At 49.3% G+C, this 11,974-nt stretch overlaps 6 protein-coding genes and 1 non-coding gene across 7 annotated transcripts; 4 read left to right on the top strand and 3 right to left on the bottom strand.

The window, feature by feature from the left end:
• Positions 1-224: 224 nt before the first annotated feature.
• Positions 225-1,106, bottom strand: FPRO_12174 (uncharacterized protein; the record flags this gene model as incomplete). The annotated part of the gene is made up of 1 exon (XM_031221728.1): positions 225-1,106. The coding sequence occupies one exon, from the start codon at positions 1,104-1,106 to the stop codon at positions 225-227; it is 882 nt and encodes a 293-aa protein (XP_031087258.1).
• A 326-nt stretch (positions 1,107-1,432) lies between these two features.
• On the bottom strand, positions 1,433-3,597 carry FPRO_12173 (uncharacterized protein; the record flags this gene model as incomplete). The annotated part of the gene is made up of 4 exons (XM_031221727.1): positions 1,433-1,815; positions 1,877-2,347; positions 2,398-3,403; positions 3,457-3,597. 4 exons carry the CDS (start codon positions 3,595-3,597, stop codon positions 1,433-1,435), a joined length of 2,001 nt encoding a protein of 666 aa, XP_031087257.1.
• A 257-nt stretch (positions 3,598-3,854) lies between these two features.
• FPRO_12172 (uncharacterized protein) lies at positions 3,855-6,251 on the top strand (the record flags this gene model as incomplete). The annotated part of the gene is made up of 3 exons (XM_031221726.1): positions 3,855-4,158; positions 4,213-5,039; positions 5,088-6,251. The coding sequence occupies 3 exons, from the start codon at positions 3,855-3,857 to the stop codon at positions 6,249-6,251; spliced, it is 2,295 nt and encodes a 764-aa protein (XP_031087256.1).
• A 153-nt stretch (positions 6,252-6,404) lies between these two features.
• FPRO_12171 (putative hydroxyquinol-1,2-dioxygenase) lies at positions 6,405-7,438 on the bottom strand (the record flags this gene model as incomplete). Its single annotated transcript, XM_031221724.1, has 2 exons — positions 6,405-6,678; positions 6,732-7,438. The coding sequence occupies 2 exons, from the start codon at positions 7,436-7,438 to the stop codon at positions 6,405-6,407; spliced, it is 981 nt and encodes a 326-aa protein (XP_031087255.1).
• Positions 7,439-8,180: 742 nt separating this feature from the next.
• On the top strand, positions 8,181-8,252 carry tRNA. The gene has a single exon. It is a non-coding gene; the product is annotated as a tRNA-Arg (tRNA).
• A 500-nt stretch (positions 8,253-8,752) lies between these two features.
• Positions 8,753-10,053, top strand: FPRO_12170 (uncharacterized protein; the record flags this gene model as incomplete). Its single annotated transcript, XM_031221723.1, has 3 exons — positions 8,753-9,144; positions 9,192-9,666; positions 9,715-10,053. The coding sequence occupies 3 exons, from the start codon at positions 8,753-8,755 to the stop codon at positions 10,051-10,053; spliced, it is 1,206 nt and encodes a 401-aa protein (XP_031087254.1).
• Positions 10,054-10,514: 461 nt separating this feature from the next.
• Positions 10,515-11,934, top strand: FPRO_12169 (uncharacterized protein; the record flags this gene model as incomplete). The annotated part of the gene is made up of 3 exons (XM_031221722.1): positions 10,515-10,566; positions 10,918-11,735; positions 11,815-11,934. The coding sequence occupies 3 exons, from the start codon at positions 10,515-10,517 to the stop codon at positions 11,932-11,934; spliced, it is 990 nt and encodes a 329-aa protein (XP_031087253.1).
• Between the last annotated feature and the right edge of the window lie 40 nt (positions 11,935-11,974).

Raw genomic sequence — 11,974 nt, 5'->3', positions numbered from 1 at the left:
TACTAGTGTCAACTATTTATGATATTCTCCAGAAAGTAGTGCCAAGTCATGCACATCATTCGATATCGAGGGGTTCATTCGCAGGGCGCATTCTGACATTTAGGGTGTAGCTTGACATGAAGGGTGCAAACTAGCGCCATCAACGCACGCCAACCATGAGGACCTCAAAAGATTCATCCCCGTAAATTCGCTCTGCATTTGGAACAAAAATAACCTAGAGCTGACTAGGAAATGAACTCCAGGATGGTATCAACGAAGTAACTCTCGTTCTCCAAGTACATTACGTGTCCGGAATCCGGTACAGTGACAACCTTGAAGTCACCTTCAACACCTTTCTCCTGCGCAGTCTTGACAACCAAGTCTCTCATCATATCCACTAAGGGGTTGAGGTGTGCATCATGGTCTCCTTTAACAAACATTATCTTATCACAGCTTTCCAGAAGCTGAGGTACGAGCGGCCGCATATCAAAGCGCTTATTCTTCTGCAACGTCATCATCGCGCGCAAGCCATCGAGACTCAGAGTCGAACTAGCAAGTTTAAGTCGTTCATCTTGGTCTGGATGCTCATCGAGCCACTCTTTGCTCGCCCAGCCATAGTGCATTTGCCGAATGACGTTCGCAGTAGTGCCATCTGCCTCAGCCTGAGCACGCATCTTGTCGAAGTACTCAAGTGGCATTATGCCGAGGGCGCCGAAAGATGCAGGAGGGCATGCGCAGTATGCAAGGTTTTGGATCAATTTTGGGTGACGACAGGCTAGGTAGATGCCGCTGGCTGCACCAAGTGAGACGCCGACCCAGGCGCAGATGCTGTCGATGTGCAAAACACGAAGGAGTTCGTCAATGTCATTGATCAATTCTTCCATTTCGACGTCATCGACGTCTTTCACAGGAGTGCTTTGACCGTGGCCGGGATGGTCGTAGCTTAGGACGCGGTAGCCTGATGAGGCGAGACGCTGGGCAACAGGCTGATACAGAGTGGTGTCAGCGCCGAAGCTGTTTGAGAGGACAATCCAGGGGCCATTTTGCGATTTTTGTGCGATGCTGTAGGAAATTTTGCGGCTCGTAGAAAGGACGGCACATTTGATGATGTTTTGAGCAGAGGCCATTGTAGTGCAACGACAAGTGGAACACCAAGCGAGGCAACAGAATACAGATCAATATGGTAAAGGTTTGGGGCTGAGAGCTCAAAGATTGAGGAGCAGCTAAGGAACTCAGATTTATGCACACGGATACTTATTCTTCGCCGGATAGTTCTTTGCATTGTACAGCTCGAAATGTCTCCGAGCGTAAGCTGACGGATCCTCCGTCCTTCAATACTCGGTCCATGGTCAGCAAGACCTGCCAATGATGCTAGCCTTCTTTTTCTCAATGATTAGCTGCACAAATATAATTTGTGGTCTTCGCTTGGCATTCATGCAGAGTAGTATATAGCTCAAACAGTAACTAAGCAACCTCGCAGATAATCCTCTACGTCTTCCGTCTTGCACAGAGACGCCATCATCCCAACATAACCATCAGGTCTCACTACTGCAACGACACCATCATCTTTTGACACACCCAATACTTCGTAGACGTCCTCCTTCTTCGACACTCCATAAGTTCGCATTTCCGCAAATGTCTTTACTCCCGCTGGTATGTCAGTCCACTCGAATCTTGACGTAAGTGGATGAACTACGATGAGGTTTACAGTGCCTGCCGGGAACTTTTGTATAATCTCGCTGGATGACTTCAAGCTTGACTGTGAGATCCCGGATTTGTTGAGTAAGTCGTTACTTGTGAAGACGAGAACGTAGTAGCGACCGGTCGGTGGCATTTCTATGAAATAAGTCAGCAAATCGTCCTAGGCTTTTAGACCGAAAACCGCGTGAGAACTTACCATCTTGTAAATGGCGAGCAGTGGCATCGGCATAGCGCTTCACCGCAACATCAAGTAGTCGGCGCCCTGGTGTCAACGCGCCCAAGAGCGGATCTCCTCGTAACAAGTTGCTCTTTGCACCCAGTTCTCTTATCAGTTTACTCTCCTTGTACTGGAGTCCACAACCACTAGTAAATCCGCTGCCGTCACTGAAGACTCGAAGGAACTCTTCATGGGTGAGGCCTGAAGTCTCGGCATCTGCTGATCCGATGCGACCGGAGAACATGTGCGAGAACTGAGCGTCGAACTCGATAAGTTGGCGGGCTACATCTACGCGCTCTTGGGAGAATGTTTCGAGGATGGGGTCTATTCCGGAAGTGCTTGCAGGAGTGAGGCCGTGGATCTTGTGGACGAGTTTCCAAGCTAGGTTGTAAGAGTCCATCATTGACACGTTCATGCCCTGTCCAGCCTTAGGGCTGTGAGTGTGGCAGGCTGCATAAGGTTAGCACTATACCATCGAAGAGAGTGTGTATCAGGCTTACCATCACCAACAATAAAAACTCTTTCCACTCCATCAGACGTCTTAGCAGAGAATCTAGGAGCCATGCGCTGTCCAATCTGATAAGCCGCCCACCAATCTGGCTCAGTTCCCTCCTTGATCTTGATCTCGTACGGCGCAAACACTTGCCGCGCTTGCTCAAAGATATAATCCAACGTAACGGCGCCACGTCGCTTCTTATCAGCCGATTTCTTATCCGTTCCAGTATCACCGCTCGTGTCAACCTCTTCAGCGACTTGAACGTAAAGGCGAGTGAGATATTCGCCCGTTGCGATCTGTTCTCTGGGAATCACCATGACGGAACCAGCATCCGAGTGGACTGCGGATCGCTTGCGAATGTCGGGGAAGTTTGTGTCGGCGACGAAATCGCATACACCCCAGATATGATCCGTTGTTTCGCCTTCGAGTTCGAGACCCATGCATTTTCGGACCTTGGAACGTGCACCATCTGCGCCAATGAGATACTTTGTTCGAACTGTACCTTGCCGAGTTGATCCGTCTGGAAGATCTTGTTCATATTTTACCACGATGGGGAACTCAGCATTGCTGTCATCGACTGTGTACTCCAGGAAACGATGTGATCTTCTGATGGCACCCTTGCCTGCATAGAGATGAAGGTTCTCTTCTAGGATTCGCTCAATGCGGCCTTGATGGATGGTGACCTCGAATGGGAAACGAGCAGGGACATTGACATCGGGAGCGAAACTGGTCCGCTCAATTCCGGTGGCATGAGAGCCATTGCTGTTGGTGTTTCCGTTTGCGTTTGATTGCACAGGGTTCCAAAAAGCCACCTCCTCCATGTGGCAGCCTTCGCTGATGATCTCACTTGCTATCCCCAAACTCTGAAATACTTCAAGAGTCCTTGGTTGAAGTCCATCTGCCTGGCCAGCTTTCAGTGTACCCGGCTTGGAGTCCAGGCAAAGAAGTGAGGCTTCTGTGATGCCATATCTTGCGAGTAGCAATGTTAGAAACAGACCTGCAGGTCCAGCCTATAATGCGCTTGTAAGTACAAACAAGTTCATCAACGATTACTGTGACTTACACCAATGACGACGACTTCCTTGTGTTCTTCGGAGACATTGGACAAATCTGGCTGCTGAGAGAGTCGTGGTACAGGTAGAGCCCGCGAAGGGAGGATTCTTTGGTCTCGCGCCGCGTTGGAGGTTTCTTGAAAGACAGGCATCACGAATACCTAAGATGTAATTTGAATAAGCAATGAAAATGAAACTTTTCAATCGTTCAGCGTCTTTCAAGTCATGTTTATCAACTCAGGGTCACGATGCACCGCTTTTCTCGGCACGCACCAATTCCGGCAGTATCTCCGATCTTCCGCCCAGGCCCGGAACTTTGATTTCTCGGCAGTTTTTAGCGCAACTGCCGGGGGCGGGGTACTTTTCTCTTATTTGGGCGGAAGTCCGGAAATTCTCACTCTCACAAACAATGACAAATTCCGGATCTTTACCAGGTCGACGAAATCTACCGCGGGCATCGCATGCGTGCCAGAGATGTCGCGCGAAGAAGGCGAAATGCGATCAGCAGCAGCCTTGTGCTAATTGCGTGAGACATGAGTGGGATTGTGTCTACGGGTTGCGGAGGAAGAATGCGAGGGCGAGTACTGTTTCGGTGCTGAATGATGTGCAGCGCAATACACCGCCGTCGCCATTATCCTCTTCGCGAAGTTATTATGGTGAGGCGCCACGAGGGAGCGAACCGCTGGAACAGGCTCATTCAACGGGTCGTATAGGTATAGTAATAATTCTTGCCTTGGATGCTTGGGACTGACGGCTGGCTGGTGTAGACGATGGTGATGTTGTAGGCGACATCAATCAGCATACTCACGGCACAGAGTTCTACGGCACATCGTCCAATTTTGTGCTTCTTAATCAATTCTTCGTGTATGCTCAGAAGAATCTACCGCCGGGCCAACCAAACTCAAGCGGCAACGCCGGCTTCCTTTCTGCCAACGCTCAAGATGGTAGTGTTTTAGGACACGGCCTCGTCACACAATCGCCAATTTCCATAGTCAATCTCCTTTCTGACCGAGGAGTCTTGGAACCTCCTTCAAGACCAAAGACTCCCCCAACGCGAGCAGGTGCCCATGATGAAATCCAAGCGCGTTCGTCTCAAGAGACGAGACAAGAAACCGCGGGATTCGAGGACTCGGTCCATCGTGACCCTCCCGCAGCTACCAGCCAAAACAGAGCATCCGCGGATAACTCGCTATCATCCTCAAAACAGAGGCTAGAGCGCGAATACATCAGGCAGTTCTTCAATAACCTTCACCATCTTCATCCTATGCTTGATCCTATTGCTTTCGCCAAGCAATGCGAGGAGCTCGTCTGGAGCTCTCCAACCTCCATGGAAAGCAACAAGACTCAGCGTCATTTTTTTGCCTTGTACCATATAGTTGTGGCTGTCGGTGCGATCGTCGCTGGCTCTTGTATAACTCAGGACTTTGAGCGCGACATCGATATTTGCATGAAGCTTCCGGCTCGAGGACAAGATTTTAATCCTTCTCGATTAAGCCAAGAACTCTCGAAGAAGTACTTCCGGAAGTCCAGGATGCTACTCGGAGATGTTTTTGAAGTTTGCTCTCTAGAGAGCGCTCAGACACTTCTCCTCATGGTATGTGGCCCTCAGTCTCAGTGAAATCGGAAAACTAACCCAGTAAAGTCTTTGTACTGTCAGAACTCCCTTAAGCCTCACGCTTGCTACATGTACTGTGGCCATGCCGTCCGCACTGCACTAGCCATCGGTATCGCAAGAGAGACACCATCCAACTCCATCGAGGACCGCAAAGCAGCACGAAGAACGTGGTGGTGCATTTACTCTCACGAGATTGACATGAGCTGCAGTGCAGGTCGTCGCGATAGTCTTGGCAAGCCTAGGAATTACCAGATCGATCTGCCTCATATCAGAGGGCAACATGTCGTTATATCGAGCCAGCCTGACCTGGAAAATTGCAGTGTCGCCATGATCAATGAGATGGTTCATTTCGCTGCTGTGCTACGGCGCATCTCAAAGGAACTATACTATGACTCTAAGGGTCTGACACTGCATCAGAAGTCCGCTGTTGCGAAGGAGCTCGATCGCCTGCTTGACGACTGGAAGGCCAAGCTACCTAGTTATCTGGACTTCACAGCCGTATCGTTCCGTGAGCAAGAATGGGCCGCTAAACAGAAGCTTGTACTTCATCTCAGATACCTCAACGCAAGAATCGTTCTCCATCGCCCTTTTCTCGAGCAACCTATGCTCACAGCAGAAGCTAACATGTCAACTCACGCTGAGTTGTGTTTGGACGCAGCACGGAAGACGATTTGCGTCATGTATGATGCATACGCAAATAGACACTACTTCCGCACTTGGTGGTACAATTCCACTTACACCTTGTACGCTGGGATGATCGTGCTGTATATCATCATGCTTGGCCCGACAGCCGTTGCATCCGAGGACCTTCTCACCGACGCTGTAAAAGCGCATGATATTTTGCAATCAATGGAGGAGGCTACTGTTGCTCGAAGGAGTGCAAGTCTGATTCAGGAAGGACTAGAGGTAGCCCGAGCGTGTGTACAGAGGCAACAGAACAGGCCGGATGGTGATACCGAACCACCGGTCTTCGATGGTGCACAGGGTGACTTGAACAGTATTGCAGATCAGTTTTCGAGTGCTGTTTCGGGACAGGATCATGCTTTGTTAGCTTCGATCATTGATCCGAACCTGCTGCAAGATTTCATGGCGGCGGATCAGGATGCTCTAGGATTGGGGTTTGAGATGCCATCTTTGGATGGGTTGTATGGCGAAGCATTGGATGTTGATACTATGACAATGATGCCCTGAGTCGAAAGAAGGTTGAGCCGGTATCAAAACCTGAAGTGTGTATTTTTTGTACTTACGATGAACTGTCGATTTGTATTTGTATTATCATTCGTCTAGCTATGGAGTGTCTCACGACCAATTTCTGGCGAGCTGTCCATGATGCGTAACAACTCTTTAATCGACATCCGGAACCGGTAGGTCATCAATGAATCTGAACTTCCGTCCCAATTTCGCCATTGCCTCCTCAGCCTTCTCTCTCCTGAGTTTCGCAGCCGCTTCATCTGAGACGAGAACAAAGTCATATGACATCAGGGCGGAACCGATTTTGACACCATACTTCTTCGCCATTTCTTCGTCTTCAACCTTCTTAATGTTGACGATCAACGAGTCCTTGACACCAAACACGGCATCGGTAGTTTCGTAAGGATCGTCCTTGAGGTAGAGTGCGCTACAAGGGTATTTGTCAGATATAATCGGGGTGCCAGAGAAGGGCAGACTTACGTAATCAAAGGATCATATCCGTCTTTCTTGAACATGAAGTGCATGTGACTGGGTCGGTAGCAATGTCGGCCCAGTACTTTAAGCAACTTTCCGACGGGTCCGTCATGAGGAATAGGATATGGCACAGGTACGATAGCCTTGAACCAGAAGTCTCCATTATCGTCACTCGTCAGTACAGCTCTTCCATCCGGGCCAGTCCGGTCAGCGTGCTGAACATCGTAGAACCCTTTAGAGTCTGTCTCCCAGACATCGATCTTTGCTCCGGGGATTGGTGATCCGTTCACATCTTTGAGTGTACATAGAACAAGAAGCGGTTCGCCCTCTGAGTCCTGGGAGATCAGGCTTCCCTCTTTGACATGCTCCGCCTCGTGGGTATGAAATGGACCCAAGACGGTTCCTTCAGTGCTGCCTTTGGGTTTCGGGTGGTCAATTGAGTCCACTAGGAGAGACAAGCCCAAGATATCAGATAATAAGATGAACTCTTGTCGGACATCCGTGCAGATCTGACCAACTTGTGTCAGGAATTGGATAGCTGTCATCCATTCGTCTGTAGTGAGTCTTGTTTCTCTCGCCAAGTCATGCAAATGTGTGACCACTCGTTCAAGGATGTACTTCAGGCGCAGATTGCTGCACTGAGAATTGATGGCGTGAACATTCTCGGTAATATTATCAATAGTAAGATCTTTCAGATTAACAGGAGCCGCCATGATGAATGATGAATGACAATTAACAGTTCAATGAGTTCCAGCCTTCAATTCAGTTCCACCCCAAGCAATTTATCATTTCTAAACCCCGCGTTTCAATACGTCGTCGTTGTGGGGACGGTGTGATCCGAAGCTCGGGACCCGGGCTTTGAGACGTCGGATGATACTCCACAACCCGGAAGTTGAGGATTTCCGGCTACCGGACAAAATTATCGGCAGTTAGTCCCAGGGTCGGATCGGATACGTCATTGGCTCGATCAGTCAGTGGATTTTGCTACGTCGTCGTTGGTCGCCAAAATTGTACCTATGTGAGTTGTAGGGTAGCTTCAACGCCGTGACGTGAAGAGCAAAGCTGTCGATTCCAGAAATGAAGAAGTCATGTGTTCTAACGAGAAATATTTTACCGTACATCATGAAATAATCTTTTTAATCGCGCTTCAAATTGCAATACTGTGCTAAGAACGTGGTTTCAGAGCATCGTCGCAAACGATGATGATTAGATGCTCAGAAATAAAAACAAATCATAGGTATCAACATCCCTAGAAAGACAAACTGCATAGTAATTAATCGGATAAAGCCTGGTTCATTTCGATAACATCACTGATACTTAAATTCAGCGTAACTTTGGAATGACTTTCCAGTTGAAGATACAATATCGCCGTGGTTCATGACCTGACGACGCGATCTGGAATTTGGGTTCTGGACGCGTTTTCTGAGCTACGTAAGTATTAGTCAGCAAAGACGAGGTCGCGTGGCCCAATGGCAAGGCGTCTGACTACGAATCAGAAGATTCTGGGTTCGATCCCCAGCGTGATCATTCTTTTTGCTTCATTGTGCTATATCTTGCCGTGGCTATTTCAAGGACTGCATTCAATCTTAGCCCTTTTCATCGCCTGCACAGGGAGTGATTCACTCCGTTGAATTGACTTTCCAGAACCCTTCTTAGGCTAAAGTCATGACGGAGAAGCGGGGAACGGAAAAAGGAGCATGGCGGATAAGGTACCATTTTAACTGCTAGCATCGTTTCAAGTTTCGTAAAGGTTAAATACAAGGGCCATGGCATAATTGAGGTTAATTAAAGACAAACGTGTCAGGATGCCAAGCGGCGATCTCACCATTGGAGGATATACATCTCTCCATCGCGGGTGAATCTGCCCGACAACCGAACTCAAATATACCCTGGATATACGTGGATCTTTGACTTCTATAGTACTCGGAGGAGTATCCTCCGAGGATAATATAACTCTATGCCGTGCCTTGCTCAAGGGTGATGAACTTTGTTCCTCGCTCTCTTCACTTCGTGTCCTGTTCATCAAAATGCATGGTAAATTACTCAGTGTGCTTCTAGGCTCTGCCGTTTTGGCAGCGCCTGGCCAAGCCGTCAACCTTTTCGTAGCGGACTACGGCGGCAACCTGAGCACTCTGAGCCTCACCGAATCCGCCAAAGGCTTCGATCTCTCCGTCACCTCGAAAACGACCGATTGCTCCCCTGGACCTAATTGGCTCACGCTTGACAAGCCCAACAACGTGCTTTACTGTCTGGATCGTGGTCCCAACTTCCAGCCGCCTGGATCATTGAACTCGTTCACTATTGGCGACAAGGGTGTTTTGAAGCGCGTTTCTCGCGTAAAGTCTGTCGTAGGAGGCGCTGTGGCAGGCGAGATTCTTACCGGAGCAAATGGCAAGCGCGGTTATTTCAGTGCTTCATAGTAGGTTGTCAACAATCCTTGGAATTGAAGTTACTCACACACTGTAGCACTCCAGGCGTAGCATCTGTGTACGCCCTCGGCGACAAGGGTGCCATTACCGGTACTGCGCCGCTCCAAGAGTTGACCACGAAAATTAGCCAGACTGGCCCCATTGCGGACCGCCAGGAAGCAAGCCATCTTCACCATGTCATTATTGACCCTACTGGAAAATACGTCCTTACACCTGATCTTGGTGGTGATGTCGTCCGCGTTTTTACTTACGACAAGAACACTCTTGCTCCCATTGCTGAGGTGGGCAGCTTGAGTGCTCCTCGTGGTTCTGGACCCCGCCATGGATTCTTCAGAATCATGGCGAATGGAGAGACTTTCTTCTTCTTCGACGGTGAACTCGACCAGAAGGTGTACTCCTACAGCGTCAAGTACACCCGCACTGGCCTCTCCTTCACCAAGGTCTTTGAGATTCCATCGCTGAACGCTAGCTTTCCTCCCAACACGGCTCCCATCAGCGAGATTGCCATGAGCGTAAGTCACCACATATCTTCCGTGCGAGTCCTACTGACTTTCAATCAGCCCGACCAACGCTTTGTGATCGCCACCAACCGCGAGAACTCTTTCGCCAACTCTCCTCAGCGTGGATCTGGTCCTTCCGACACCCTCACAGTTTTCCAGATTAATGAGGATGGCACACTGAAGCCTATCCAGGCTGTCCCGTCTGGCGGGTATCTGCCCCGCCAGTTCTCATTCAACAAGGCTGGTGACAAGATTGCGGTTGGTCATCAGGTCAACCAGACCGTTGTCATTTGGAAGCGCGATGTCAAGAGTGGCAAGATCATTACGGAACAGGAGGGCGGAAAGTTGGCGCAGGTAAAACTTACAGGAGATGTTGTAGCCACCATCTGGGACGAGTAGCTACATAGAGAAGCCTAAGTAGCACGTAGTCGTGAAGAGTAACTTTGCTAATGGCTTTGGCTCTGGCTCTGGCTCTTTGGCCCACAGAATTTGTATTCCCTACATAAATTGACTGCTTGCGCAGCTATCTACAGCCAACATTCCTCAAGACATAACTTTTGTTTCGATCTGGTGGCGACTGAAGCTTTTGCCAAGAGCGTAATCGCCGTAAGGCGAGTCGGAGAGGGATGCACTGCATTAGTTTTCCTTGACACTGCCGGTTTTGCAGCTTCACGCAATTATTTTTCTTGGCAGTGCCCAACAGCTGGCAACTAGCATACAAGCTCCGATAGCTGAAGCGTTGCACGTGATCCGTTTCAATGTCTCTTCCGATCGAAATTTGTTTGTTTACTCTCCTTCACTTCCTCCATGCAGCACATCACCTCATCGCCATACAAATCAGATTGGTTCATCAAAACAACATGGCACAGCAAATTGCATCTGATCTGCGCAGCCTCGTATCTCCGCCGTCTAGTATGAACACGCCCCGTTGGCAACTCCCGCATACGCTTTGCAGGTCAGAACAGCCGCATCTCTCTGGCCTTTTCACAAGGCGTCGAGTGGATGAATACGCCACCCCGGGCAACAGGCGAGATTACATGTTTGAATTTCTGAGATGGATACGCAAAGAAACTCAGTCATTTAACTTGGAAGCTATCGCGAAGGAATGTCAAAAGGAAGTAAGCACTTAGTTTGTGACGGACTTTAACTTGCATCCATATGGGCCTTTCTTTGACTACGTGGTACTCCTTTGGGTTTGGCTTATCTACCGTGTGTCTTCTTCAGTTGCAATATGTGTGCTTTAGGTACTGACTCTGCTATTAGTCGATGGCATTCATCCTATCCCTATTTTCCCATGGGGATATGTCGGGGGAGTACCATCTGGTCACCCTAGGGGTAGATGGGATAGCGCGAAAGAGCTTCAAGCTGCTATCCTCCAGCGACTGGGTTGCTGGCGACCTAAGGACTGGGAAAGAAACATAAGGTTTCTCTACCCTTCGAACCTTTTCTCTATCGAACACATTCTTGATAACCGACTATCTACATTCAAGCCGATGTTCGAGTATAACTTCGCCGCTGTTGCTCCTCCGGGTGTCAGTAGCATTGCTCGAGAGCATGCCTCGTTGTCATGCCCCGACGACGACAAGGTGTCCGCCCAGAAGAAACACAAGCTCATTGGCCTCCCCTCACCGACACGCACTCAGAAACAGTCCGCCGAACTTTCGCAGAGCTTTCAGGCGGAGAAACCTTGTCCACCAACGTCGGAGAATGAAGAGAGCTTCAATCCTTCCCAGGAAGGCCAGCAGATCTCAGCCTGTGCCCTAGAATCGAATATTTCTCAACTAAAAGGAGGGTTTGATGATCACGAAAGCCAGGTTACTGTCCCTGCCGCGCGACCAAGCAGAAGTCCCAGCCTTTCAGCATCCACCGAACGACGGAGTACACTTTCCGTGTCACTCGAACGATTCGTCAACATGAGCGCCCGTTTGCATTGTGTAGAGGATGAGAACTTTGACATTGATACAATCGCATGGCTCGTCATGGGGCTTGGAGCCGACGAGTCTCGGAAACGGTTGTTTTACTTTTACGACCATGGTACAGCTGATATATGGTATTGCTTGGGAGATGTGTTGTCGCAGCCAGTACGCCATCTGACAGAACTTGGGTCATCCCAGGAAGCATGTATTTCCCACGGCTTATCGTGCAAACGCGTGATGGTAGCCCAAGATGAAACTGATTGTCGACGTCTCCGTTTCGGATCGGTTCATCGAGATGAGTGATGAGCTGGACCTAAAGGACGATTTGTGGAATGGAGAGGGTATTGATGGCCTTCGAAAATGAGCGAGTGAGGGCGTCCGTGAAAACTAGAGTTTGGAGCCTA

The sequence above is a fragment of the Fusarium proliferatum genome, assembly GCF_900067095.1.
Source record: "Fusarium proliferatum ET1 genome assembly, contig: FPRO_scaffold010, whole genome shotgun sequence".
NCBI lineage: Eukaryota > Fungi > Ascomycota > Sordariomycetes > Hypocreales > Nectriaceae > Fusarium > Fusarium proliferatum.
The sequence above is the reverse complement of the archived record's forward strand: the minus strand, read 5'-3'. Positions and strand labels throughout refer to the sequence as shown.